The 26,397-nt window shown below is 53.0% G+C and overlaps 1 protein-coding gene across 1 annotated transcript in view; it reads left to right on the top strand.

Annotated features, from left to right (window-relative positions):
* Positions 1–26,397, top strand: part of SNTG2 (syntrophin gamma 2) — a 156,007-nt gene that overhangs the window by 23,394 nt on the left and 106,216 nt on the right. The window contains exons 5-8 of the mRNA XM_064573510.1: positions 1,518–1,561; positions 1,658–1,699; positions 17,765–17,852; positions 22,347–22,438. Coding sequence (XP_064429580.1) covers positions 1,518–1,561; positions 1,658–1,699; positions 17,765–17,852; positions 22,347–22,438 — 266 coding nt within the window. The remainder of the gene's footprint in view (positions 1–1,517; positions 1,562–1,657; positions 1,700–17,764; positions 17,853–22,346; positions 22,439–26,397) is intronic.

Genomic DNA, 26,397 nt, shown 5'->3' with positions numbered 1-26,397 from the left:
ATGCTACCATGCATAATTTTACAAAATATTTGTATAGTCAGTAGTCAATAATCCTTCTGTTGCCTTGTGTGGATTGTCACCTGATAGACTTGGGGCCCCTGAAATCAGCATTGTCCTGTTCCCTGCCCCCAACTCAGAGCTGGACAGGGTTCGGAAAAACAGAAGGGTGGGGAGAGCGGAGAGAGACCCAGAGATAGACACGGAGAGAGACAGGTCACACCGCCAGGCCATGCAGGCTTTCTGGGCAAGGTTGCTGTGTAAATGAGAACATTGCTAATTACCTAAGTACCATTCATTTAGTCAATTCAGTACCATTACATTTAGTCAAATAAAGGCTGTACTGTATTTTCAAAAAAGTATGTCAATGACCAGATATAATATTAACAATTAGCATTAAATGCATTCGGGGAACATAGAGAATTGCAGTGTTAAAAGAGTAGCTTATTATTTGGTCTCCAATATTTAACCAAAGACTAAAAAATTGAAACAAATTCATAGGAGGGTGGGAATTCGAGATGCTTTACATTTTGGGCAGATGTGCTCATCTACTGGAAGCAGCTGTCCCCGCCCCTGAGGACTGGAGGGGCGGTGGGGACGGTGCCGTGAGCCTCTGTCGGGCTCCCCAGGGCATGTTCCCATCTGTGTTCTCTGCACCGTCTCCTTAATTACAACTGTCTGTGTAAATTTGTTCCCGAGAAAGTGCGGAAATGCTGAACAGCTTTTGGGATTCCTGTTCTGTTGTCTGTGCCGACTTAATAAAAGCCGGGAATCAGACTTTACACATAAGGTGGTGAAATTCTTCATTAGGAGGAGGTGACACTCGTGTTCCACATTAAACAACACTTACACGTCTGCGAAGTAACTCTCTTAATTGCTTCAAGTTGGCTGTTCAGCCTGATGGGTGGGGTGCCTGCTGCTTGGCTGCTGATGTTTTCCCACACCTACACGGGCCCATGCACGCGCGTGTGCACCCATGCAGTCCACACACATCCATGCACGCCCAAGTGCACTCACATTTGCACGCCCCATGCACACTGACACACATGCTCACATGCACATGTTCACACACATTCACCAACATGAGTGCACACGGTCACCCACACACATGTGCAACACAGTCACACCCACACATGCATGTGTGCACACTCACAAGCATGCACATTCCCCACGCATGTGCGCACTCGTGCACACACATTCACACACATGTTCACACACACACGTGTGCACGTGCTCACACGCTCACCCACACACATGCACAACACATTCCCAATACACACACGTGTGCATACACTCATGGGCACACACATTCCCCACACGTGCACACTCATGCATGCGTGTTCCCATGCACACATTCACCCACAGACGTGCACACACGCACGTTCCCACTCATGCACGCGCATGTGCCCACACACAAGCCATTCCAGTTGCTGCTGACACTAAGCTTGGACAAGTGCCCTAACAAAGCATGACGTCCCTGAATGTTTCTTAACACATGTGCCCCTTTTGCAACCCTGCAGCTGACCAGACAGGGATGTTGTTCGTAGGAGATGCCGTGCTGCAGGTCAGTATTGCAAATGTTAGCCCTTGGCTCTGTTGTTACTTTAAACTTCTAGTGACCAATATCATCCTCAAACTTTTCAATTTGTCATCTTTTCAGGTTAACGGCATTAACGTAGAAGATGCAACCCATGAAGAAGTGGTGAGTGTGCCTCCTTTTGTAACTTTTGTTCTGCTTGTTGTATATTCTTTTGTTGTGATTACTTTTCTCTGTAAATCATATTTCACTGAATGTATTTGTGAACTGGAAAGAACGCTAGAAAGACTTAGCAGGTGCCTTGCCGGAGGCCCTGTGAGATGCCCGTGTGCGGGGAGGTGCATCATGGACACTGCGATGGGCCTTCACAAGCTGTGCAGGGTGAACGGTGCCGCTCCCATTCTAACTGGGAAGACTGAGCGTTGGGGAGTATGGATGCTGCCCAGCTGGTGGTGAGACGTGTCTGTCAGGTGTCCCCTTATTGGCTTGCTCTCACACGCTTGTGTGTAATGTGGGCAGACACCTTGCAGGACATCTCGTAATGCACACACCTGGTGATACCTGGGACGAGGGCTCATCAACATGCATTTGCCCCAGACTTCCTTCTGTGGTCAGGTCAGACCACAGGATGCAAGGAAGGATGGAATAAACACCCCACGGGATGCTGGGCACAGAGAAGCTCTGACATCCGTGCACAGGGCATGGCTGATGCCAGGATGGCACCACAGAGCGGTGGGGTCAAGGTCGCAGGTGCCGTCGATGAAGGAGGGTGACGTCGATGAGGGAGGGCGATGGGGACAGCCACAGGTGCAGCTCAGTGCAGGGGTGGCACCTGGGGGAGAGGAGGCGAGACCAGGAGGAACGCCTGGTCCCGGAGGCACTGGTGCGGATGCCTCTCACAGGGAGCTTATTCTGAGGGTTACAGGGTTCCCAGCACACTTTCAGTCTGTGAACATCCCCTGAAGGGTTGGCGTGTGGACACCCCTGCCTCAGGGTTTGTTTTCCCAGGAAACCAACCATTAGCTCCAGGTGAGGGCAGACAGCCGCTGTGCTGGAAGGTCCCCCGAGATGAGGCACACTGAGCTTCCAGGACACCTGCTCACAGCCCGTCTTGTTTGCTCACCTGCGAAGAATCCGTATGCACCCCCACCTCTTCCTGTGGGTCCCACGCATGGCTCCTGATCTGCGCCAGGCCTGGAGAAGGCGCTCGCAGTCAGCATAAACACGTACTGGCTCTCGAGGGACACACAGTTTGGGGTGTATGTGCATGGAGTGTTTCCAGCTGTCCACGTTCTAAACTGCACGTCTGTGCTTTCTCTGCAGGTTTGCTTTCTTAGGGTGAAGAAAGACATGACTCACAGGGCCCCGTGCACCCCGCCCCAGCCCAGAGAAAGCAGGCAGTGTTCACCCAAATGCTCATCCTTGAGTGAATGATGGGCAAACCTTATAAACAGAGCTATTCCAATATTGGGTACAAATATACCTTTAAATCACATTATCAAATGATATGTCTAGATTCTTATGTGACAGAAAAGATGTGGTTTTAGCACTACTAATGAGACAGATTCCGTTTTTCAGATTCATAAAGTTCATAAAAATATTAAGTTTGTGAAGGCCTCATAAATCACGTAGCCTCACACCCTCATTTTTCAGAGTAAATCCTAGTTTCAGTTAATCCTAAAAGGAAGAATGTCAGCTCTGCTTGAACACAAAGGATCCACAAAATGAATCTTCCTCATGCACATACCGTCCCAAGCTTCGGAATAGTTTTGCTACATGACAGGGGCAGAAATCTGCTTATTTGCATGTAATACATATGTGGGGATAAGCCTACAGCTTCCCTCTGTTTAATACACTCGGGTTTTTCTCCACATCGGTATCTGCTTTACAGCAGCTGCAGCAGGGTCAGACTGTCCATGGGCAAGTTTGTGTCTTGGGCAAATTCTGAGACACGTCATCCGAGACAAAGGAAAGTCACTGAGCCTGACGTGTGCGGGGAGGAGCAGGGACCGGGGCGGGTCTGCAGGTGGGGCTCACGGGCCGGCTAGGCTGAGTGGGCTGGGCTGACAGGACCTCAGAATGGCCCACCTGACAGATTTCATTTTCCCTGCAATATGGTCAGAACTTTTAAAAAGACCTTTCAGATATGAGAGCATCGTGGTAGAAAGTTACTTCTAGTCTGATGTAGCAGACTGAGTTCTTGGGTACCATGAACACATTGGTGAGAACTGCCCTGATCAGTAAAAATTCCTATGTCTCCTAGTTGAGTCAAAATCAGTCCTTTTTCACATGTTTCCATACCCATCCAGCCTCAGTAAGGCCTCAGGGCAGAAACAAAATCAGTCACATGTGTTAAACACAGAACAGAAGATGGTGTGGAGCTCAGAGCAGCTGCGTGTCCCAGGCTGTGCCCACCCACAGGAGCACCACCACTCACCCGGCGCCCCTCACCGAGGTTCGCTCCGTCTGTTAGAAGGGGGGCTCGCTTTCCCCAGGCCATTCTCACCTGACAGATATTTATGGAACATGTCTTATGCTGGAACTAAGGGCATCGAATCGTGCATAAGCCAGGCCTTGCCCTCAAGGGTGAGTGTGGTCTGATGCGGAGCAACGCGCTGCATTCACATTGGAGGAGAGCCACCCTCTGCTCTCAGCTCAGCTCCTGGCAGAGACGCCCCTCACCCTGTCCCGGTGGAGTCGCCCTCTGTCTCCTCCCACCGCCTCCCTACATCCTGTCTTTTGGGATCAGGTGTTATCATCCCCTGCGTCTCTGCTCAGGTGAGAATGTGCACAGAAGCTCCATCACTATGAACAGACAGTGGCTCCAGAAGCCTTTCCATCTCGTGAAAAGGAGCCTTGGAGCTGGATCAGACACGAGCCAAAAAGCGTGGATTAGACTGATGGGTGGGCAGGTGGATTATAGATAGAAGACTAGATGACCGATGGGTACAGAGACATGTAAAGATAACTAACTGACAATATTTTCTTACTCACGAGCTGGGGAATTGCTGGGGGAGGTGGTTCTCCACCCCGGGGCACATTAGAATCAGCACCACACAGAGATTTCGGGAGATACGTTAGTTTCAGCACGATGTCTCCATAATTTCCAGACCTCTTAATTAGCAGTGTTCAAAATCACAGGAGTGGGGAACACAACTTGTAAGGTCGCGGGTGTGGTTTATGGGACACAAGTGTCATGTGGCGGCAGTAGGGGGTCGAGACTCCTGCTCATGTGCTCACCTCTTCCACCGAGACCTGGTCCAGCCCAGTCTTGTATAGACCAGTCCCCCTTGGAAAGGTCGCTGCCCACGTCCAGCTGTGTGGCTTTGCAGGGCAGGTGATGTTCGAGCCTTGGTGGACAGTTGCTTTGTGTTGTGGCTCGTGGGCCTGTGGTCAAGCATTCAGACCCTGCCAGAGCCCAGCTGCAGCTCACTACCCCAACGAGCTTCTCCAAGAAGACAGCATTCACTAGCAGATATGGTTTTATTGACATGGCTTTATCCCCAGACCCAAGGGTATGCATGTGGCTGTCCTGTTAGCCTCCCCCAGACGCCGCCTAGCAGTCCCGTCGATGTGGACGCTCCAGCACCTTGGGTGGCGGAACCCTTGCATGACGGTAGCGTGGATATGCTGCTTCTCAAAACTGGCTGCCTGATGGGTTGTCGGGTAAGTGGGCAGAGCAGCGTGGCCAGATGTGGTTTCTGTTCCCGTCAGAACCCACAGAGACCGCTGGGAGTTTTGCTGTCTTCCTAGCCGGAGGTCCGACCTGCAGCGACTCGTCCTTCAGCCCGGAATGCCTGATGTGCCCCAGGCCACCAGCAAACAGCAAACGCACGGAGGTTGCGGGCTCGCGTCTGCCGTGGGGCCGTGTCTCGCTCCCCCTGGCACGTTACCAAATTCTCCGAGGTGTTACCTCATTTTCCCCAAGTGGAATAAGCATGATGCCACCGAGGTAGCAAACCAGCAGACAGCCCTGGCAGAGGCCCCATTTCCTGTAGACGACAGAAGGACAGGCGGACAGATGGCCGGCGTAGCCCTGAGGCAGGAGAGGAAGGACACAGTGCTTCCAGCCGGCAAGGATGGAGAAGGCGAGACGGCCGCGTGAGCGGTCGCACCCGAGGGAGCAGGAGCAGGGCACGTCGGGGGCAGCTCTGTAGTCGTCGTCGGGGTCCGTGTGTTCATGTTTACAGTGGAGCGCCGTCGTCACGGCTGACTCACCTGCTCCGCCTGGGCCGGAGAGGCACGCGGACTGGGAGCGTAGGACGAACCGCCATTCTTCCCGTCCTTCCTGTGGCCCGGCGGCTGGGCTTCTGTTGCGCCAGGAGAAGCGGTTCTGAGGGTTTCCACAGGCCCCTTCTGACCGTGAGTCAGGAAGCCAGCGTGGAGATGCCGCCGGTTAGTGAATACGTCTCTTCAACTCTATTCAGAAAAGGGAAGAATCGCCGCAGGCTGTGTCTACAGCCCCAGGACGTGTGTGCGGTAGGCTCAAGAGGAAGGAAAGGCGACTGTCGCCTGGCCCACCATCGTGGGCTTGGGTCCCTGGGAGGTGGCCTCAGTTCGGCTCCAGCACCGATGCCGCACGTCCTTCTGTGGGAGCCAGTGGGGAGGCGGGCGGTACAAACGTTCCTCCTGAGGACTCTGTCCCGGATTCAAGGGCAGCGGTCCTTGAGTCGACTCGGTTCTGGAGGCTGATTGAGGCTCCGTGGCTCTGCTGTGAGAAGTCAGGTCTGTCCCATGAGAGCTCAGGAAGGGGAGTCTCGGGAAGGCGAGTGGCTGCCGTGTCTGTGAGTTGCTGTGGGACCGAATCTGCGCTCACCAAGTGTGGTGACCCCAGATCACCTCCCCTCTCCCCCTAAGCTGCCCTGCCCCAGCCCCCAGAGCAGACATGCTGAAGAAAGTGTTTTCTTTCTTTGAAACTGATTTATTCTCAAATTTCAGTTCATTCCGTAAGTTCTCAATTCTTTCTCACGGTGGCTTCTGTTGGCGGAAGGCCAACATCCCGACAGAGAGAAGATGACGTGGTTCGTCCGTGGAAACCCATGGTGTTTTTCCTGCTGTGCCAGGACTTCAGGCATAAGAGCCACCAAGCAGTGATCCAAGGACGATGTCAAGGATCACATACAGCAAAGGAAATTTTAGATGATTTACCCAAAACAGTGCAAGTTAACACAGAAGGGAACTCTGAGTTGCAGCTGCCTGGTGTAAGATCCTGAATGGCTCGGATATGGTAACACCACGTGGAAGTGCCCATTACCTTCACAAATATTATTCTGGGAGAGTCAGGAATGTGAAATTTGCCGAGGCAGTGGGAGATGATACAGGCCTGATTGTGGTCTTTCTTGAGGGAAGAGAATCAATAGTTGGAAGTGTCTTATATTTTAATTTTACATTTAAAGGAACTAAAGTAGTAGCTGTGTTCTTTAAAGGGAGGGGTTGAAATGAAAAAACTCATTGTGCATTCTGTTTGGGTCTTTCATCTCTGTTACTGGATTAAGAGCAGCTCCTCAGCTAAGATTTCAGGAGCAAGCACAGCTTGAGGCATGACCTCCATGGTCATCGCAGAGCAAACTGTCCTGTCACGTGGACCTGGGGGTATTTTAAAAACATGAAATATGGAGAGACCTCATGGATACCTGGTCCAGCCCCTCATTTCACGCAGGAGGATTTTGAGGCGACCAGGGACCTGGTGGTCCGCTCCCGTCTGTGTGGACTAACATGGAGGAGGAGCAGGGGAGGAGCAGGCTTGCCGGGGCTCCAGGAGGTCCCACTCCCGTGCACAGCTGAGAGCCCAGGACGGGTGGTGAGCGGGGACACTGTGCTCCACGTGGCACGTTCCTGTGTCCGGCCAGCACAGTGCTAAGCAGGAGTCACGTGACAGACACGTTTATAGGCTGCTCTCTTGTGAGGTCCTCAGGACTGTGTGATCAGGACAGAGCAGGAGAGCATGCTGCCGATTCCTGCAGAATCTTCCTCAAAGATGAGGAAGACGGGCCAGCGGCTCCTTGAGGCCGTGTGGGTGTTCCTTACAGCGGGCTGCACTCCAGCTCGCACAGAGTGGGCTTTCGGGGATGAAGGAAGGACAGAGAAGCCAGGAAGGAGGAGGACGGTCGGGGCCGTGTGGGAAGTCCCTGTCCAACCCGCGGCTGCGGCCTCACTTGCGCCCCCACCTGCACCCCCAGGTTGACCACGGCTTTGGGCGCCACCTTCCCTGCAAAGCCCAGGTGGTGATGCTCAGCAGGCCCCCATGAGTGCACCTCTTTATTCCAGTTATTCTCCATGGACGTCAGTAAAGTATTAGAGACATGTCCTGGGAAGAAAAGTAAATGAGCAATCCCCTGGTTCATCCCGTGGGGGTCGCTGGACCAGTCAGTGGTTAAATTGAAGTGAAAACACGGATGTTCTTGTCAAGTGTGCATGTGGGCGCGTGTCTGCACGCCGGTTCGGGAGAAGTGAGGTTAGGGGTGGCAAGGTGAGGGTTTGGCAATGTGACACATGGACGTTTCTGGCATTTTCCTCACTGTTGAGCCAGTTCTGATTACATCACGTAAGGGTATCAATGTTAATAGGATTGGAAGCAAACAGGGTCACTCTAAACCAGTCAACTCCAACAGGAAGGAAACCCAGGTGGTAAAGAGATCACAGCTCTGCCTTGTTCCCATCGGTAGACCCCCATCCGCGGATCTGCACATTGTGGCCACTCTCATGCCCTTAGAAGTCTACGGCTCTGAGATGTGGGGAACCAGCAGGCCGGAAGAATCTATCTATTTAGGTGCTGGTGACAAAATTATCTATGCCCATCCTGAACTGAGGGGTAAAGTTTGATCTTGACTTTTTATCTGACATTTCTCCATTATTAAAATGTTGCTCACTGATGTCATAATGTTTCCTTGGGAAAGACTGCATAATCACAAGTCCCGTAATAAATAGTGAATCACACTTAACAGCCTGTACTTGAAGGTTTGGAGAACTAGTTTCAGATGCTGTTTTGACGTGGATGGTTTTCAGGCAACAGTCGAAAGGGGTCAGTGAGACACCTGAGCTCATATTTCTGATGCTTACCAAGCAAGCGCTTGCCTGGCAGACGGTTGCAGGGAATGCCAATGAGCATCTTACTTCATAAAACACGGAGACCCATTCATGCCTCTCCTGGGACCCCCCCTGGGACTGTGCATGTCCCTGTGGGGTTAGTGTGTCGGAAAAGGAAGACAGAGCAGTTTGTGACACAGTCTCTGGCCTGCCTGCCCAGCTTCCTTGGGTGCACGTCATCGTGCAGAGCATTCTGCAGTAATGCCCTTTCTTGGGTGTGGGATGTGTTGCTCATCCAACTCCCATGTTGGTCATGAGACTCCCACGTGAGGGTGCATCAGCCAGGAGAAGGCCCAGCTGGAATTGGGAGTATCACGGTGAGAATCGGAGCAAACCCTTTTCCTGCTGTCTGAGCGAGAACCCTGCCTTGCTGGGGAAAGTCGGTGGGCATCCTAAGGGCTTCCTTACCAACATCCACGGACTCGAAGAGCGTGACCCATGGCCGGTGGGTGTCAGGGTGGAGTTACAGAGTGCGCTCACTGATCGGTCATGGTTTGAGGTCATGGACTGGGGGCCTGATTGGTTGTCATGTGTTTGACAAACACTTCTACTTCCTTCTGAGGTAGAACATGATCGACCGTGTTCTGTGATCATGTGGAAAATATCTGCCATCCTGCATCCCTTTGAAGGAAGCCAGGCATTGACGGGACACTTAGAGATTCCCTGCCCCATCTTCATGTCCCAGAAAACCAGCATGTTCCAGGTTCCGTCCAAACACATGGCACTGAGCTGGAATGGCCTGGAATCCCACCTGCGCCAGCCCTCTGCTCTCGCCGCTGTGTGTGTACCATCCCTCCAGGAGGCCTGCTACATCCAACCTGCATTGTCCCCGTGCCGCCTGCGATGCCAATGCGGGGCCTTCAACTCATCATTGCTCCTCATTTGATCTGTTTCCAGGTCCAGCCCATCCTCGGCAGAACCCCCAGCGGCCTCTGCTCACTGGAGTGGAGCTGAGATGTTTGGCTCTGGGAAGACCAGTCAGGTTTGCGTCCTGGCCAGTAGCCTGTGCACCACGTCCATCCGAGGGACGGTCATGTGCTTTCTGCTTATACTTAGATCATTTATTCTTCCATATATTTATATTCCTAATAACATATTGTCTTTATAACTCAAAGGAGTAGATCCTTTCCACGTGTCATTCAAACAAAGATAATCCAATTTTTTTTAAAGATTTTATTTATTTATTTGACAGAGAGAGACACAGCGAGAGAGGGAACGGAAGCAGGGGGAGTGGGAGAGGGAGAGGGAGAAGCAGGCTTCCCGCCAAGCAGGGAGCCCGATGCGGGGCTCGATCCCAGGACCCTAGGATCATGACCTGAGCCGAGGCAGATGCTTAACAACTGAGACACCCAGGTGCCCAAGATAATCCAATTTTTAAAATGTGGCTCTTTTCCTTTACATATTTTTAAATAACCATCATATATCAATATGTCAGTTTATTAACAGTTTTATCTGTCCATGTGGCTAGGCTACAGCACCCAGCTCCCTGGTCAAACGTTAAGCTAGGTGTTGCTGTGAAGGTATTCGGTAGATGTGGCTGATGTTTACAGTCAGTGACTTAGAGTCGAGCAGGTCACCCTCCATAATGTGGGTGGGCCTCATCTAACCAGTTGAAAGCCTTAAGATTAAAAAATTTTGAGATTTCTCTGAGGAAGAAAAACTCTCACTATCAGCTGAAGCCACAAATTCTGCTGAAAGTTTCCAGTCTGAATTCTGACCTACAGATTTCTCTCTCTCTCTCTCTCTCTCTCTCTCTCTCTCTCTCGGTCTTGCACACAAATCCAGTATCTCCCTCTATGGCTCTGTTTCTCTAGTAGAACCCTAATACATCACCCGTCATCAACTTCTTTCAAGATATATCTCCAAAGACTAGTGAAACAAAAGCAAAAATGAACTTCTGGCACTTCGTCAAGCAAAGGAAGCAGTCAACAAAACAGAGGCAACCCACAGAATGGGAGAAGATATTTGCAAATGACATTACAGACAAAGGGCTGGTATTCGAGATGTATAAAGAACTTCTCAAACTCAACACCCAAAAAACAAATAATCAAGACAAAGAATGGGCAGAAAATATGAACAGACACTTCTCCAAAGAAGACATACAAATGGCTAACAGACACATGAAAAAATGTTCATCATTAGCCATCAGGGAAATTCAAATCAAAACCACACTGAGATACCACCTTACACCAGTTAGAATGGCAAAAATGGACAAGGAAAGAAACAACAAATGTTGGAGAGGCTGTGGAGAAAGGGGAACCCTCTTACACTGTTGGTGGGAATGCAAGTTGGTACAGCCACTTTGGAAAACAGTGTGGAGGTGCCTCAAAAAATTAAAAGTAGAGCTACCCTATGACCCAGCAATTGCACTCCCGAGGATTTACCCCAAAGACACAGATGTAGTGAAAAGAAGGGCCACATGCACCCCAATGTTCATAGCAGTAATGTCTGCAATAGCCAAACTGTGGAAAGAGCCAAGATGCCCTTCAACAGATGAATGGATAAAGAAGATGTGGTCCATATATACAATGGAATATTCCTCAGCCATCAGAAAGGATGAATACCCAACTTTTACATCAACATGGATGGGACTGAAGGAGATTATGCTAAGTGAAATAAGTCAAGCAGAGAAAGTCAATTAGCATATGGTTTCACTTATTTGTGGAACATAAGGAAGAGCATGGAGGACATTAGGAGAAAGAAGGGAAAAATGGGGGGGGAATTGGAGGGAAAGATGAACCATGAGAGACGATGGACTCTGAGAAACAAACTGAGGGTTCTAGAGGGGACGGGGATGGAGGATGGGTTAGCCTGGTGATGGGTATTAGGGAGGGCATGTTCTGCATGGACCACTGGGTGTTACACGAAAATAATGAATCGTGGAACACTACATCAAAAATTAATGATGTAATGTATGGTGACTAACATAACATAATAAAATAAAATTTAAAAAAACAATATAAATAATGGAATAAATACAAATCGTTATGTCATAGCTAAGAATGGCGGTTATATGTGTGGGGGGGGAGGGCCCAGGGACTGCCCCTTAGAGCTCCGCCATTCCGAGTTCTGGGAGACCAGGAAAGAAACCCAGGGGGGAGCAGGGAGGTGAGGATGGCGTCGATCCCGAGGCCAAGGGGAGTGGACACAGGGCAGAGCGTGGGGAGGCCGGCGGAGGCGCAGGCTGAGGACCGGCCTTGCAGTCTGATGGTCGGGGGCCGGCTTGGGGACGTGAGGGGCTGGCGGAGGGACAGACAGTCTTTCAGGGTTTTTCTGCCGCCGCAGCTGCGCACACGGATGTGCATGAAGGGACATCTGGGGTGGGAGGTGGTCTGTTCCTGCTCCGAGGGGAGCAGGTCGCCAGGTGGCGGGGGCTGCAGGCTGCGCAGGTGGACTCGCAGTCCGAGGGGCCTCCCTCTGCGGAGAGGGGAGTCAGGGCCACTACGCGCTGCAGTGCAGGTGGTCTTATTTCTAGGGAGTCACGGCCTGTGACCCGCAAGGACCAGCTGTGGGAAGAGGAGGCACGCTGGGGTTTCAGCTGAGGGGAGAAGACCAGGAGGAAGGTCCCCTGCAGGAGCGTGGATAAGAACACCTCCTGACGCCCCCGAGAATAGCGGCCATGAGTGTGGCGTGAGACTCCTCAGCCAGACATCGTTCTTCTCCAGCCCCACTGTCCTGCCTGGTGTGTGGGCGGTGGGCAGCTGCTTAGCGGGACACCCGGCGCCGCGGCCAGGACTGGAGACCCCGACGGGCGTCACTGGTGAAGAGGCGTTCTTAGTCTCTGGGGTGTGGGGCTGTGATGGGGGGAGCGTGAGGTCCTGTAGGGGAGAAGGCAGGAGGGTGGATGTGAAGTCACGTCAGTGGGGAGCCCAGCGGCTGAAGCATTCTCTCGGAGAGGTCGTGATTGGGGCGCACGGGAGTGTGGGAGGAGAAGGGGCACGGACATGTGGGCCAGGCTGGGCAGCTGGAGCAGGCTGTGAGGAATGGGCTTCTCATGATACCTCCCGGCTGCATAGGGCAAGAGCTCGAGGGACACAAGGAGAATGTGAGCATGAAGCAGGTGTTACCCATGACAGCAGGTGTCTGGGAGCTTGGGAAGGGGCACGCCTGGAAGCTGGGACGTCGTGTGGGGACGTCCACAGCAGTGTCTGATGTGAGGTTCCCTGCGGACGACTTGGTGAAGGACAGATGTGGAGGCCACTGGGTGTGCAGGGAGCCCAGGCTCAGAGCGAAGCCACTGTTTCCCGGGGATTTACCTTGTTGTGAACCACACCTCCAGTGCCTCTTTAAACGCAGGCTTCAGAGGGACCCCCGAGGGCATTAGGGCCAGGAACCCACTGTCCGAGTCACTGGCCCCTTGCTGGGGCATGAAGTGATGATGACACATCAGCAAACGAATAGTCACAAGGGGCCAAGTAGGGAGGCGGCCAAGCTTTATCTGGTTTTAGTAAATAGTGACGCACGTGCGCTGGGTAGGCCCGAGGGTGTGATGCGCCACTGGACTCGCGCACAGGCGTCCTTGCGATTCCTGGAGCAAGTGACTTTTACTGCCAGTCTCTGCACAGTGTCCAGCACTTTTTCCTCACGGACTGAAGGAGTTCAAGACGCTGAGAGTGGACAGTGGGGTCACTTAGGTCACAGGTTGGCAGTTTGTGGTTATGGTTTGCAAAGACACAGGTAGGAGCGGAGATCCCGCAAAGAGGATTTCACAGGATTGACTCTGGGTCCCATGCAGACTCTCGGTGCTCAGGCAGGTGCCACATGGACCCACGCGCCAGGCTCCCATGTGGAAGGAGCAACGAGAGGGAAGTTATCAGTGAGGAGGCATTAACACGTAAGTTCTGTCTGGGGATAAGGCAGCGATTCAGGTAGAAACAACTAACATCGTGTTCCTTTGGGAAGCACAGTGCAGTTCTGTCTCTGGGCAAAACCCTTTTTCCAGACTCTTGAAATGGCTCCGTCATGCACACGTATGAGGAGTGTGAGGCGTGGGCGCTGGCTGTGACTAAGGGCAGCAGGACCCCGTGCAGCGGTGCTCCCCGAGGCTGGAGACGGATGCTGAGCTTCCCGTCCCTGCAGAGATTTATAAGGCAAGGTAGTTGGCCCTGCACGGTCTCCTCTCCGCACCGAAGGTCGTGCTTCAAGGTCACCTTGCCAACTAGGCTGGTACCTGGTCCATCAGGTGCACGGATGCACGGGTCTCGGCTGAGGCTCCCAGATCCAGCAGATCTGATGTGGCTCCCACGACCCGCTGCATGAACTGTTTCTGACCTAGGATACCCTGCTGCTGACTGTGGCACTAACCATTTACAGTAACGTAGCTTCTTTGTTCAAAGTGTGCTGGTTCTACACCTGAGCTTAAGGGGAGCGCTCATAAACTAACCTTTTATTCCCTTACCTGCATGGGAATGAAGCACTTAGGAAGTCACATGGCCAACAGGCAGGTTATTTCAACAGACTGTAGCTGGGTGCGTCTAGCATGCCAGGCAGTTGAGGGAAGGAGGATTTACACGTCGGGCTCCTGCCGTGCACACCAGCCGTTCTGTTTGCCGGCGGGGGTAGGTTCAAGATGGCACGCACGTGTGCTTGGTCCTGGGCTCAGCTTCCGTAAGACAGAAGTGCTGGGCCCGCAGGGCCGACAGTGTGACCACGCGACGCGCACCAAGCCCGTCTGAGCTGTGCGTTTCCAGGGACTTAGCGGTGGGCGGTGGGGGGTCAGTTGAGCGTGGCTGGTGCAGCGCTGCCGGGGGTGAGGGGGCAGGTGACGGATCTTGGAATTCACGCTGAACAAGGAGGGGGGTCAGGTGCTAGCTTGGGGCGGATGGTCCCAGGGACGACAGTGTTAGTGGGGTCAGCCTTGGGAACAAGCTGGAGGACAGACGTGGTGGTGCAGATGTGGACACGCAGCAAGGCCGGACGTATGACCTTGTTCGTATGGTCGGGTGAGCGATCCGACCCCAGGGAGAGGAGAAGGCCAGGGAGCCCATGGGCCGTGCATGCACCTGTGTGGGACCGTGCACCCGCGTGCGTGCGTGCGTGCGTGTGTGAGAGAGAGCATGCGTGCGAGCGTGCGCCTGTGTGTGCGTCCGCGGCGTGCATGACCGCACCGAGTGGTTTCTTCGCCTCAGAGGCCTCGTGAAGTGAAGTGAGTTTTAAGGCGTTGTGGGAAAGTTGTGCTGACGGCGTGGCACACTTGCCCTGCGCGTGCCCAGCCCCCGACGTGGACGCAGGGCTTGTGCCCCGTGAGTGGTGTCGGGAGGCGATCAGTTCAGTGAGGTCGGGGGTCCCTGAGTGGGGTCGGTGTCCCTGCAGGGAGGGACCTCACAGCTTGCGCGGCCCGTGCACGTCTGCGGCCGGGGAGCGGCTCCCCGGCGTCGAGCCCCCGGCCCCCGACCTTCAGCCCGATCTCGGAACCCTGGCCGACGAACTCCCCGCCCAGCTGCGAGGACGCCCGGCTCCTGGAAGCCTTGCGGGGCTTTCGTTGGGAGCTCGGGAGAGCTCCTGTGGAAGCTGAGTCCTTTGGGGAGGAAGGTCGTTGACGTCCCTGCGGGCTCTGAGGGCACGGCTGCGAATCAGAGGCTGGAATCCGCTCCCGGTTTCCCGGTGGGGACGGAATGGATGTGCCCCGGGGCCAGCAATGCAGGCGGACGGGCGTGATGCCGGGTTTTAATTAGAGGCAAAAGGCGGGTCCGTGTCGCTCTGGGCGGAAAGGAGCCGCCTGGCCTGGATGCTGGAGTCGGGGGTCTCCTCCCGGCAGCTGTCACTCTTCAGGGATGGCGTGGGGGGAGAGAGCGCCTTGAAGTCGTCCGTCCGGTGAGTTTGGAGGCATCAGTGATCAGCGCTCACAGATGGTTTTGAACGCGCATACACGCTGCACTGAACTGGGGAAGGTGCGCAATGAAGCAGAGCCCTCGCGACCCGTGTGTGGGAGCCCCGAGCATCACCGCGGGCACAGGGGCCGCGGGGAGACCCTCCTCCGGTAAAAATGCCTGATGCTCAGGGCCACTCGCCGCACACTTCAGGGTCACTCAGACAAAATCAGCGTGTCCACAGTGGTCTCTCCGTGAGGACCCCGCACACCGAGCTCAAGGACAGAGTCGTGGAAAGATGCAGCGGGTCCTTTTGGGGTCAATCAGCCTTTACCAAACGGGTAGGAGATTTTAATGCTTCAAAGTAATTTCGTCTTCAGAAAGGCTTGTGAAAGTTATTAAACGTAAAATTGCTGCAGATATTTTAGCAGGTGGGGTGTGCATGTCTCATTTCAAGAAGAATTTGGAGGGCGCCTGGGTGGCTCAGTTGGTTAAGCGACTGCCTTCGGCTCAGGTCATGATCCTGGAGTCCCGGGATCGAGTTCCGCATCAGGCTCCCTGCTCGGCGGGGAGTCTGCTTCTCCCTCTGACCCTCCTCCCTCTCATGCTCTATCTCATTCTCTCTCAAATAAATAAATAAAATCTTAAAAAAAAAAGAAGAAGAATTTGGAGCGGGCTGGCTGGGAGCATATCTCCCTGCTGCGGCGGGGTCACGGTCTGGGACTCTTGCTGTCCAGGGGACACTTGCTCTTCGAAGTTTAAATCTACGTGAGCTCAGGATGTTTCGGATGCTTCAGTGCTGTCCCCTTTCTCGGAAGTGCTGAGTCTCAGGATCCCACCCCCATCCAGAGAGGAGGGCTGCTTACGGCCCGTGTGGCCGGTTGGGGTCTCTTGGGTCAGATGGAGAGAACCCCGTTGCACTGAGCTTCCCACAGGTGCACGGTGGATCCCTGGCACCACAGCAATGGTCAGGTCCTGCTGCGTCCTGTCAGCGAGGAGAGGCTGGTGCGGACAGGTGGCTGCAGGCCTGGGATGCTCCCGACGCGCCTCCTGGCCTGGGGGCTGTGACCTCTCCCATGAGTTCCTTGGAGAAGTGCGTCCATTTCTGAGTGAGTTGGTCTCTTGCGTGTTTGAAGGCGGGTTTGCACCTCGTCCATGACAGTGGGCCGACAACGGCCTGTGTGTCCTGTGTGCACCTGCATCCAGACAGTGGGAGGATGAGGTGGCTGCACAGAAGGCATGGCCCTGGCTGCCTTGGCCACATGTGCGATGGAGGTGAGGCCACAGGATCGTGCAGTTTAATCCTTATGAAGCTCAGGCTGGCATGCGGGAGGCAGGAGGCTGTCCATGCACCGCCAGGGGGAAGAAGGGGTAGGACCCCAGGGAGGTGCGTCTGCAGTTTCTCTGAGTCCAGCCTGGCGTATTTGAGGGGAATTCAGCGCTTGGGTCCCTAGGTGTGAGGTCAGGGTCGAGGGGACACGGGCCATGGACAGGCACAGTCCATGGGGTGGAGATGCTGGTGCCCATGAGGTTGTGTGGGATGATAGGGGAGAGCATGTGTGGCTCTCTGGGCCACGGAGGGGATGATAGCGGGTGTCTGAGAAAGCTGTGGTACCCATGTAAGATGCTGGCCCCAGGGTGACGGGACAAATAAGGAAGCGGGAGCCAGGGGAGGGAGGAGTGGGGGAGGGCCACGCTGCTGAGGGCGGGCTGGCCGCGCACCAGCCACACTCTGGCAAGTTCAGTCCCCTCTGGGCTCTGGAGTGGCGACATCACGCTTGCTTCCATGTCAGTGAGTGTGCGGAGATGTGACGAGAAATGGAAGCCCAGCGATGGTGGATGAAGTGACCGAACCCTGAGGATAATGTGACACTCAGCGGAGAAGCGTGGGCACGTTGAAGGGACGCCCGTTCACGTCTCCAGGATTCAAATGTCATTGAAACCCCGAAGCTCATGCTTGTGATCTGCTGTGTCTTCATTACCCAGCTCGCCTGGGTTCTGCCAATGTCTGAAATTTGGCTGTTTGTGCCATAAACCGACTCCTCACCTGACATGACTTTCTGGTAGATCACCCTGGAGGTTGCAGTGAGCCCGGTCCGTGGTTGAATGGTGGCACGCCCCCACTGGTGCGTGTGAGTGTCCGTGTAGATGGCACACTGGTGTGGACTGCGGGGCGTGCAGCTTCTTCTGGAGCCTGCGGGGTCTCAGTGTCTCGGGTAATCGCCAACCTAGAGTTGCTGAGAAATAGGCCAGGTGCATAGGAATCTTGGTTTTTTTAACTCTGTGTCTGGTCCTTTTGTGATGGTAAAGTAGCTGTTTTTTGTCACATTGACAGGTGCATCTTTTGAGAAATGCTGGCGACGAAGTGACCATCACTGTTGAGTATCTCAGGGACGCGCCATCATTTCTGAAGCTCCCGTTAGGTAAGGGGTGGCGAGATCTTCAGGGGCCCAGTGGCGTTTCCTTCTCCCAACACTGTTTATCCACACGGACGGCAGTGGCTGGTGGGTGTGACTCAGGGCCCGAGCTCGTGCTCAGGGGGATGAGGGACATGGATAGACACCTCAGCCGTCCGTGTCCCTGAGACCCTGCATTTTTACACACCCCCAGGCCTTTCTAGAGAAGGCGCCCTCAGACTGCTGTGTCGATTGATTAGCCATAAACCTCCTTCTTTAGGTCGGCTCGCTGGTTATAGTCACTTACACGCACATACATACAGAGAAACTAAGTTTGCTCTTAAAATATCAATGTTGACTTGAGGAATTTATGCCGAGAAAGGATTATAGTAAGTCTATACTATGAAGTGCCTTCCCCGCGCTCATGCCGGGATTTAATTATCTCTCGTGCCTAAGGTGTGATCCAGTTGTAAGTGATGAATCACACATCCATGAGGATGTTTTACTCCAAGTAGTCACCACGACCTTTACTGACTCTACGCGGCCACCATGTTTTTACAACATGTGTGAGTTTATTTTCCTTCCAGGGGTTGAACAGGGGGTCGGGGTGCTGTCCTCGGCAGCCAGAATGGGCGTTAGGCACCTTCATGCTCGCGGGGGCTGCGGCTCTGCTGGGGGCCCCTCGCAGTCAAGTCTCTGGCTCACCGGGCGTGGGCCCTGCCCCCCTTTCCCTCACGTGGAAGAGCAGCCCTCACCCTGGGCTCACCCCGTTTGCCTCGTTTCCTGTCCCTCTCCCTCTGCTCCCCTACAGTGGAGCCCGCCATCTGCTGCCGTCCGTGGGCCCAGGTGCGGCTCCCTGGGCACATCGGTGGCAGGAGGATCCTCGTTTGACAGCAGGTCGTTGAACTCATTCAGCTTTCTGCTTTCCCTCCCGGAGAACCTGAGCAGATCAGTTTCAGGAACTGCATGTTTTCCCATCAGAGCCTAGTGGGGTAACCTCACCTGTATTCACTGATTGTGGGAAAATGGCCATCCCTCTTGTTGCTGTACAAACATGTCAGTAAGATTTACCGCATGGCCTACCTTCCTACAAGCCTGCCCGTTGCGACTGGGGCGTTCGATGAAAGTGCTCAGAGGGTTCCGGGGTCAGGAGAACGGCCCGAGGGGCTGGAGAGGCGGAAGGCAGCGTGCCCAGAGTAGCGGAAGTGGGAGTTTTAGCCGTCGGGCCAGCCATCCAAAGACGAGCAAAGACCATACGTAGCACCGCGTCACGTCCTGTGGGGCTTGGGGGAATATGGACTGCAAGAGGAGCAGCCGCGGTGCAGGATGTGTGCAGGTCCTGGGAGCCGGTGGGGCTCCAGGCCTGGGTGGACTGTCGACCCGGGTTGCCCCTGGCCTGCCCACCGGCTCACGGGAGAGGAGGAGCCTCAGGCCTGCAGGCGACGCTCGTAGCTCCTGCCCGTGGCAAGCTGCACCGGGTCCTGGGGCGCAGGGACTGGAGCCCGCGGGCACGTCCCGCAGTTTGAGTGAGGAGGCAGGCCGGTGTGGGTCGGTCTGCTTGGCTGCGGTAATAAAGCACCGCAGCTGGGCGGCTTGGACAGCAGAGGCTTCTCGCTCCGGGTTCTGGAGGCTGGACATCGGGTGAGGACCTGGTTCGTGCACGCCTCTCCTGGCCGTGTCCTGTGAGGAGGAGCAAGGGAGCTGCGGGGGCTTTTTACAAGGTGACCTCGTCACCTCCCACAGGCACCCAGCACCTTCACGTGGGGGGACTGGGGACACGGACGTTCAGTTCACGACAGAGGAGAGGTTCGGGTGAGACACAGGGGTTAGTGTAGGTGGGGAAAGTGCAGCGGAAGCTTCCTTCCCTGACAGCAAGAGGGCTGCAGAATTGTCTGTCCTCTTTCTTCAAATCTCAGAGTGTTGTAAAGAAATATGGCTGGAAGAAGCTGATTGCACACAGGGCTTAGTGGCCTCCTGACCCTCTGGGACTGGGTTCAGATTCTGTGAGCAAGGGCTTCACAGTGATTCTTTCCAGAAGAATGTAAAGGCCGGTGAGTTTTGGGCATGTATGTGGATATCACGTGTGTGGCAACGTGTCCACGGAGGGCGGTGCCACCAGGTGGTCTGTGTGTCCGCCTCTCTATCAGTCTGTCTACCTGCGCGTCTATCCGCTTGGTGTCCTTGTGCGTGGTTAGAAAGCTTATCACGTAACGTTGCAGCAGAAGGCACGGGGGGACGGGCAGGGGCTGGTGCATCGACACTGAAGATGGTCACGTGCTGGCTTCATCTGCCGTGTCTTCTAGGGGAGGTGACTTCCGTGGCAGAGTGGGATGGGTGGGGTTTCCAGGCCACCTTTCACTAATGTGACTGACAGTGCAGAATTCAAACAACCACAGTAGCATCCTGAAGCTGTGGCCGGAGAGGGATGCCCTGCACTGAAGCCTGTCAATAGGGAGCCACCCCTGGCCTGAGGTGGCCATGCCCCCGTGGTCACGGGATCGTTGTGGAACTCTGATGCGTCAGCTGGAGCTCCTGGAGGCTGTTCTGTTGAGAGACGATCACAATGATGCATAGCCAGCAGCCTTGTCACTTCCCCCGTGTTGCTGCTGATGTCCTGGCACCACCTGGCTGAGTCCTCGGGACCTGCATGGTGAGCTCAGCTGGGCACACAGGTCAGCATTCCTGTAAAGGTGCTCACGGTTCCCATGGGGAGTCAGACGTGGCCTGCCATCTGAGCCATGTGAGCTCTGCCTCCCAGACTTCCCACGTGGCAGGGACGTTGAATTTTCTATCCATTCAGTATAAATGTCTCTTTTGCTTTTATTTGGTTCTTTATAATCTACAAGAGTTAAAACTTTAGTATTCTAAAAAAATTAATTATAGTGGTCATAATCTCTCCCCAAATTCAAGCAGTTTCCTCTGGTGAAGCCACAGCGAAGGCAAACTCGCTCTTGCCTGCTCAACCCTCGATCCTACGATAGGTCATTGCTGGTGGGAGCCAGCCACACACTAGAGCAGGGAACGAGCCTGGGACCCGTCCATCCTGTGTCCTCTGCAGCTGCAGCCCTGACCTCACACCCCATCCGTGTCTGTATGGAACCATCAGGCCATGTCCTTGGGAGTTGTGGAGGGTGCGGGTAATTAGGGAGGTGTTGACTCTGCTCTCGAGTCAATGTTAAGGCAGTATGGAGAGCCCAGGGGGAGACGCTGAGAGGCAGACTCGGTGCTGGCCTGGGGAAGCACTGTGCAGTCGGCAGCTGGTCGAAAGCAAGAATAAGCATGGTTGTCAAACACGAGCGAGCACCACTGTTGGAGCAAAGGAGGACCGTGTGCATTTCCCCCGAGTTCTTGGGGCTATGCACTTCGCCATGCACACAGGAACGTGGCGTTCAGTGGGAATGTGAGGTCCTCACAGATTTTACATAGACGGGAGAGGGATGCCACGGGGGTGTATCAGTGGGTGCCCCATGCGTCACACAGCGACGGGGCAGGATTGGAGGCAGGGAAGGCTGGCTGCCGAGCTCCGCGTAGCTCAGCACACATTTCTGTCTACAGTGAGCAAGGCTGGCGGAAAGTCAGAAATCTGGATTTTTAATGCAATGCCTTGGCTTTTCTCACACAAAACAGATTTGTAGAGGTGCCAGGGTGGCTCCGTCGGTTAAGCTGCATTGGGCTTCGTACTGCGGGTGGAGTCTGCTTGAGATTCTCTCTCTCCCTCTGCCCTCCCTGACTCCTCCTCTCTCTCTTCTTCCCCTCCCACAATAAACAAACAGATTTACAGATCAGAGTCCGCTTCCCCTTGCCAGTTGGGTGGCCCCACCAAATGGGATTCGTTGCCCTACAGGGAGCTGCTGCGGGTGCCCATGGCTCCCCAGCAAGGGGGCCTCGTTCAGAGGGGCGGGTGTAGGTGACTGAGAAGAGGAACCCTTAGCTCGGAGTGGTGGCTGGCTGACTGCAGGTGAGGTGCGGGCATTTCCTGGCCCTGGACCTCTGCTCTTGGCCCGATCACAAGGTGTTTGTTTTTAAATACCACTGTCCACAAATCTGTATGTTTCATATTTGTGTTTTCTACTAAAGCACTTTGCAGTGCCAACATAGTCAGAAAATGTCGAACAGATAAGTAATTTGAAGATTAAGAACAGAAAATCAGGACTAGTGTTTAAAAAATCAGCCGATGGGATGCTAGTGCTGGAAAGGACAGGGTAGAGTCCCCAGGACCCATGCGGACAGTCCCCCGTGCCCTGTGGACGCAGGCTCTGGACCCTGGTGCTGCAGCCTCCGGTCAGGTGGCCTGTCGTCCGCCGTCTGCCCCATTTCCTGTGTGAGGCCGGATTGGTGGTGGCGGAGGCCACAGGGCCCCAGAGCAAGGCAGGTGTTGGCGGCTCAGCCTATAACCGCCCATTCCGCGTGAGGGGTGGGTGTGGGGTCCTGGGAGCCTGCCTGGTGCTTCGGGAAACAGCAGGCGCTCTAGTCCAGGGCTCCCCGTGCTCTGTCTGAGGGAACGTCTCTGCTTGTTCGCAGGGTCCCCAGGGCCAGCCAGCGACCACGGCAGCCGGGCCTGCTCTCCACTGTTTGACAGCGGCTTGCATTTGAACGGCAACCCCACCAGCACAGTAAGCGCGGCTTCTCTTCCTCTAACTTAGCGGGGGTATCGGTCAGCACAGACGCCCCAAGATGGAGAGGTCACGCACGGTGACAGATGCAGAGGACAGACGTAGGACAGGATGGGGGAGGCCTCGGCACCACAGTGTAGTATGTTGTACTCGTGATTCCTTATATCTCAGCAAGCAGGTGGGCATGCTCAGCTCTGAGGCAGATCTCACAGTCCTGCTCTGATTTGCCCGAAGGCTGACCTTGTTTTCAGGACGCCTCTGTCAGGCTCCCTTGACAGGGACGCTACACAGGGTTTGTTCCCGAATCAGTAGAAGCCCCCCAAGCAAGCACGATACTGGGTACTTGCAGTGAGTGTTCATCATGCTCCAAGTCCCCTCCCCACCCAGAGAACCGCGCAGCTGGGCCAGAGCAGGGCAGTGGCCTGGCCGCGGGGCCTCCCCCCACAGGGGCCCAGTCCCACTTCCGCACAGAGGGCCTGCTGCAGCCTCCTTCCAGGATGCAGGCTCCTCGTCCACGGGCATCAGTGGACGCAAATCAGAATCCCGTAAACAGTCTGAGAACGTTTTATCAGAAATCATACCCAGTTGCACTCCTTACACCACCGGATGCTGGTCCTGCAGTGGGACCTGAGAACAAGGTCCGTGTTCAGACATAACATTCTGAAAATAGCATTGTTTTTCGTTTTAACCTTTTAACGTGGCTCTTGATATTTAAAGATTGCATTTAGCATCTTTGTGAGCTGTGAAGCAAAATACACAAAAGGCCACAAACTCAACTCAGATCAATAATTAGAATATTGTCGCGAGCTTTTTAATCTACGTGTCACATCTCTGTACCATTTTCTGGCCCATCCAGAAATAAACAGCATCTTGAATCTTGTGTTGTCATCCCTTTAACAGAAGATAGCTTTATCCGTGTGTGTGTATATATATGTGTATGTTTTTGTCTGTGTATATGTATATATGTGTATCCCTAAAAAGGTGCCATTTCATTTTGAGCCTTATAAAATTTTACTCTGTTATAACATTCTGGGATTTACACTTTTAATTACCGTTACGTTTTTAAGATCCACAAATGTTGTGGCATATGGGTCTAGTGTTTTGTTTGCTCGTTGCTATGTGATGTTAATTCTCTGAATATACTACAATTTATTTATCGATTATTGATCAGCAGTGGACATTTGACTTGTTCTGTGGGCTTTTCTCAGTGTTGTTGAAATCGGGCTGCCACAGTCAGAGGTCGAGTATGCCAGTGTTTGGTTTCTAAAGTAACGCCTCCTTCTCTCCACACGCGTGCACACGTGCACCTGCTCCCCCTCCCAGCAGCACTGGGGAGTCCCTGCTGGCCCGCGGCTCCCGCACTGCTAGGTATCTTTTGGGGCTTAATGCTTTGAAATACAGTGTGTATAAAATGGCTGTTTCGCTGGGGATTTATTTTCATTTCCGCCATCACAGAGGAGGTCTGTTTGCTTCCTCCTCTGTGTTTACCTTTGGTTTCTCATCATCGGTGAAATGCTGTCTAGCACGCTTGCATGTGGACATGAGGTTGTCTGTCTTTCCCTCTCTGACCCATCAGGATTCTTCACATATGCTTGGAGCTAATACTCTGCTGATTGTCGGTCACAAACCTCTCACAGTTTACAGCTAGTTTTTTGTTGTACTTACACTATTTTCTGGTAAATAGAAGTTAATTTCAGCACAGCTAAACACGTCCACGTCTTCCTGTGTGGATTTAGAATCTGGTTCAGGGAAACTTTTCTTATCCTTTGTTCATAAAAGATAACTTGCTTGTATTTTTTCTAAATATTTTCTTGTTTGCTTTTCACTTCATATCTCTAAAGCATATGAGATTTGTTTTTGTAAAACATGTGAAAAATGGGGGTCAGATTCATTTTCTTGTGTAACGATTTATCGTGACCTGTTTCCTCAGGGGCCGTGGTGCCACCTGGATCCTCAGCCACGTGTCCTGGCCGCAGGTTTACCGCTGAGCCCCGCTTATACTCTCTTTGTCAGTGTCAAAGCCAGTACCACATTAATTGCTACGTGTTTATAATGCATTTTTATCTGCAGGCAAAAGCCTTACCTCCTTTTAATTCACTCTGTTGTTCCCATCCTCTCTCTCCCTGTTTTTCTTGAGAATTTTTAAAACCTCTGATCAGATTCCACAGAAGTCTTCGGATTTTTATTGTAACTGTATGAAATTTAGATCTATAGCGGGGGTCATCTTTCCTATGGCTGAAAGAATCTTAGGTCTTCTTTAATATTTTTCAATCGAGTTTATTTTTTTTCCTTTTTGATTAATTTCAACAGAAGACTGTTCATTTTACCACCTTTTGGCTCCATGGATCCACATACCACAGTTTCTACTCATTTTTGTTCCCTTATTCCTTTCATTTTATCTGCATTTTTGTGCTTTCTTATTTCTTATGCTCCAATCTGACAGTCTGTGCCCCTTGGTGGAGTGTGTGGTGATGACTGATGTGTATTCTAGCTTGTTTCTGATCACGGACTTTGAATTTTTATTGGTCCCTTTTTACTATACTCCTTCTCTTCTTCTTGATCTTTATATTCTTTTGGTTAAGTTTTTCATGTGTCTTTTTTCTAAAATTCTCCTTTGCTTGTTTGAAATGTATATACTTCATTTGCATTTATTTAGAGCTCGCCCTTGATTTTTTGCCATATATCTACTTGGCTTACAACATAGAAACATAGGTCTTTTCTTTCCTTCTGGAAGGATGCAAGGACCTTATGACTCTGTCCTTGTAACTTCCCTGCTGCTGTCATGTGTGTGAGCCCACTCTCACCCCACACAAGTCACGAGTTCTAGGGTCGCTCCACGTGGAGAAGTTTGCAGCCTCCTGACCTCATCAGGACTCCTGCATTTGCTGCTCTTACAGAATCAGCATCCTTTCTCCTCAAGGACTCCGACTGGAAGTCAAGGCCTGTGGGTGGCCAGTCTGTTTCAAGTTATTTTAAAATGGGTTATTTTCTCTAAGCTTGAGCCTGTTTCCACTGTGTGTGGTTTCTAGTGGCAATGCCAGGAAGTTTTCTCTTCACGTGGCTGAGGGTCTGGGGGCATTTGCTCAGACAGCTTCCAACGTGGTGACCGAATATGGCCTCTTCTTTGTCTCTGACATCTCGTGTTTGCTGAGGCTGCGTCCTCGGCCTTCGTCAGGGCTCACGGCACCCTGCGGGCCTCCCTCCGGCCCCCACCCTGGACCTCGGAATCCGTGCGTGCTCGAGCGCCTCCTTCTGTCAGTCAGAGCCCTTACTTCTCCACATTTCCTTTTGTTTCTCATTTGGCTACTTTCTAGGAAATTTCCTAAGATTTTTATTTCACTGCTTTTTTCACCTTTGTACAGTATCCTGGTTGAACTGCCTGCTGAGGGCTGTTTTTTAAAAACCATCAAGGATCACGTTAACGCGATTCCTCTTAAATGAGAGAGTTGTACAGAGCGTGGGACACATGCCCAGGAGTCACTCAGGAAAGGTGACGCAGTCTGTGGGAGATGGGGTGCGCACTTGAGAAAGGAGCAGACGGGTTGGGGAGAACCTACCCACTGTCTCCCCAGCACCTCTCTCTCACGGCCTCGAGCCATCTCTGTTCTTGGGCTCAGTGGACACGATCCTTACACTGGTGTGGGCACAGTGCCCAGCGTGAGGTGCTGTGAGTGCATGTCCTCAGCCATCTTCCTCATCCTTATCACAAAAGGGGGAAAGAGGGATGCACAGCTTATCAATCTCTCTAACTAGTCAAACAGTTCACCTTCAAAACAAAATGTCAGAGTTGTTCAAAACACATTACAGAGAATCTGAATCTCAGAGTCGGAAAATCATCATTTTTTAAAAGATACCAAGACTCAAAATCCTATAAAAATTTTAAAGACTATCTACTTGGTTCTCCAGATGGAAACACTAATCATCCCATTAATAATCCAGCAGCTGGTTTGCTCCACATT

The sequence above is a fragment of the Mirounga angustirostris genome, unplaced genomic scaffold, assembly GCF_029215605.1.
Source record: "Mirounga angustirostris isolate CCGP_5_RB_7025 unplaced genomic scaffold, mMirAng1.0.hap1 SCAF_10, whole genome shotgun sequence".
NCBI lineage: Eukaryota > Metazoa > Chordata > Mammalia > Carnivora > Phocidae > Mirounga > Mirounga angustirostris.
This window is presented reverse-complemented; position numbering and strand designations above follow the sequence as displayed.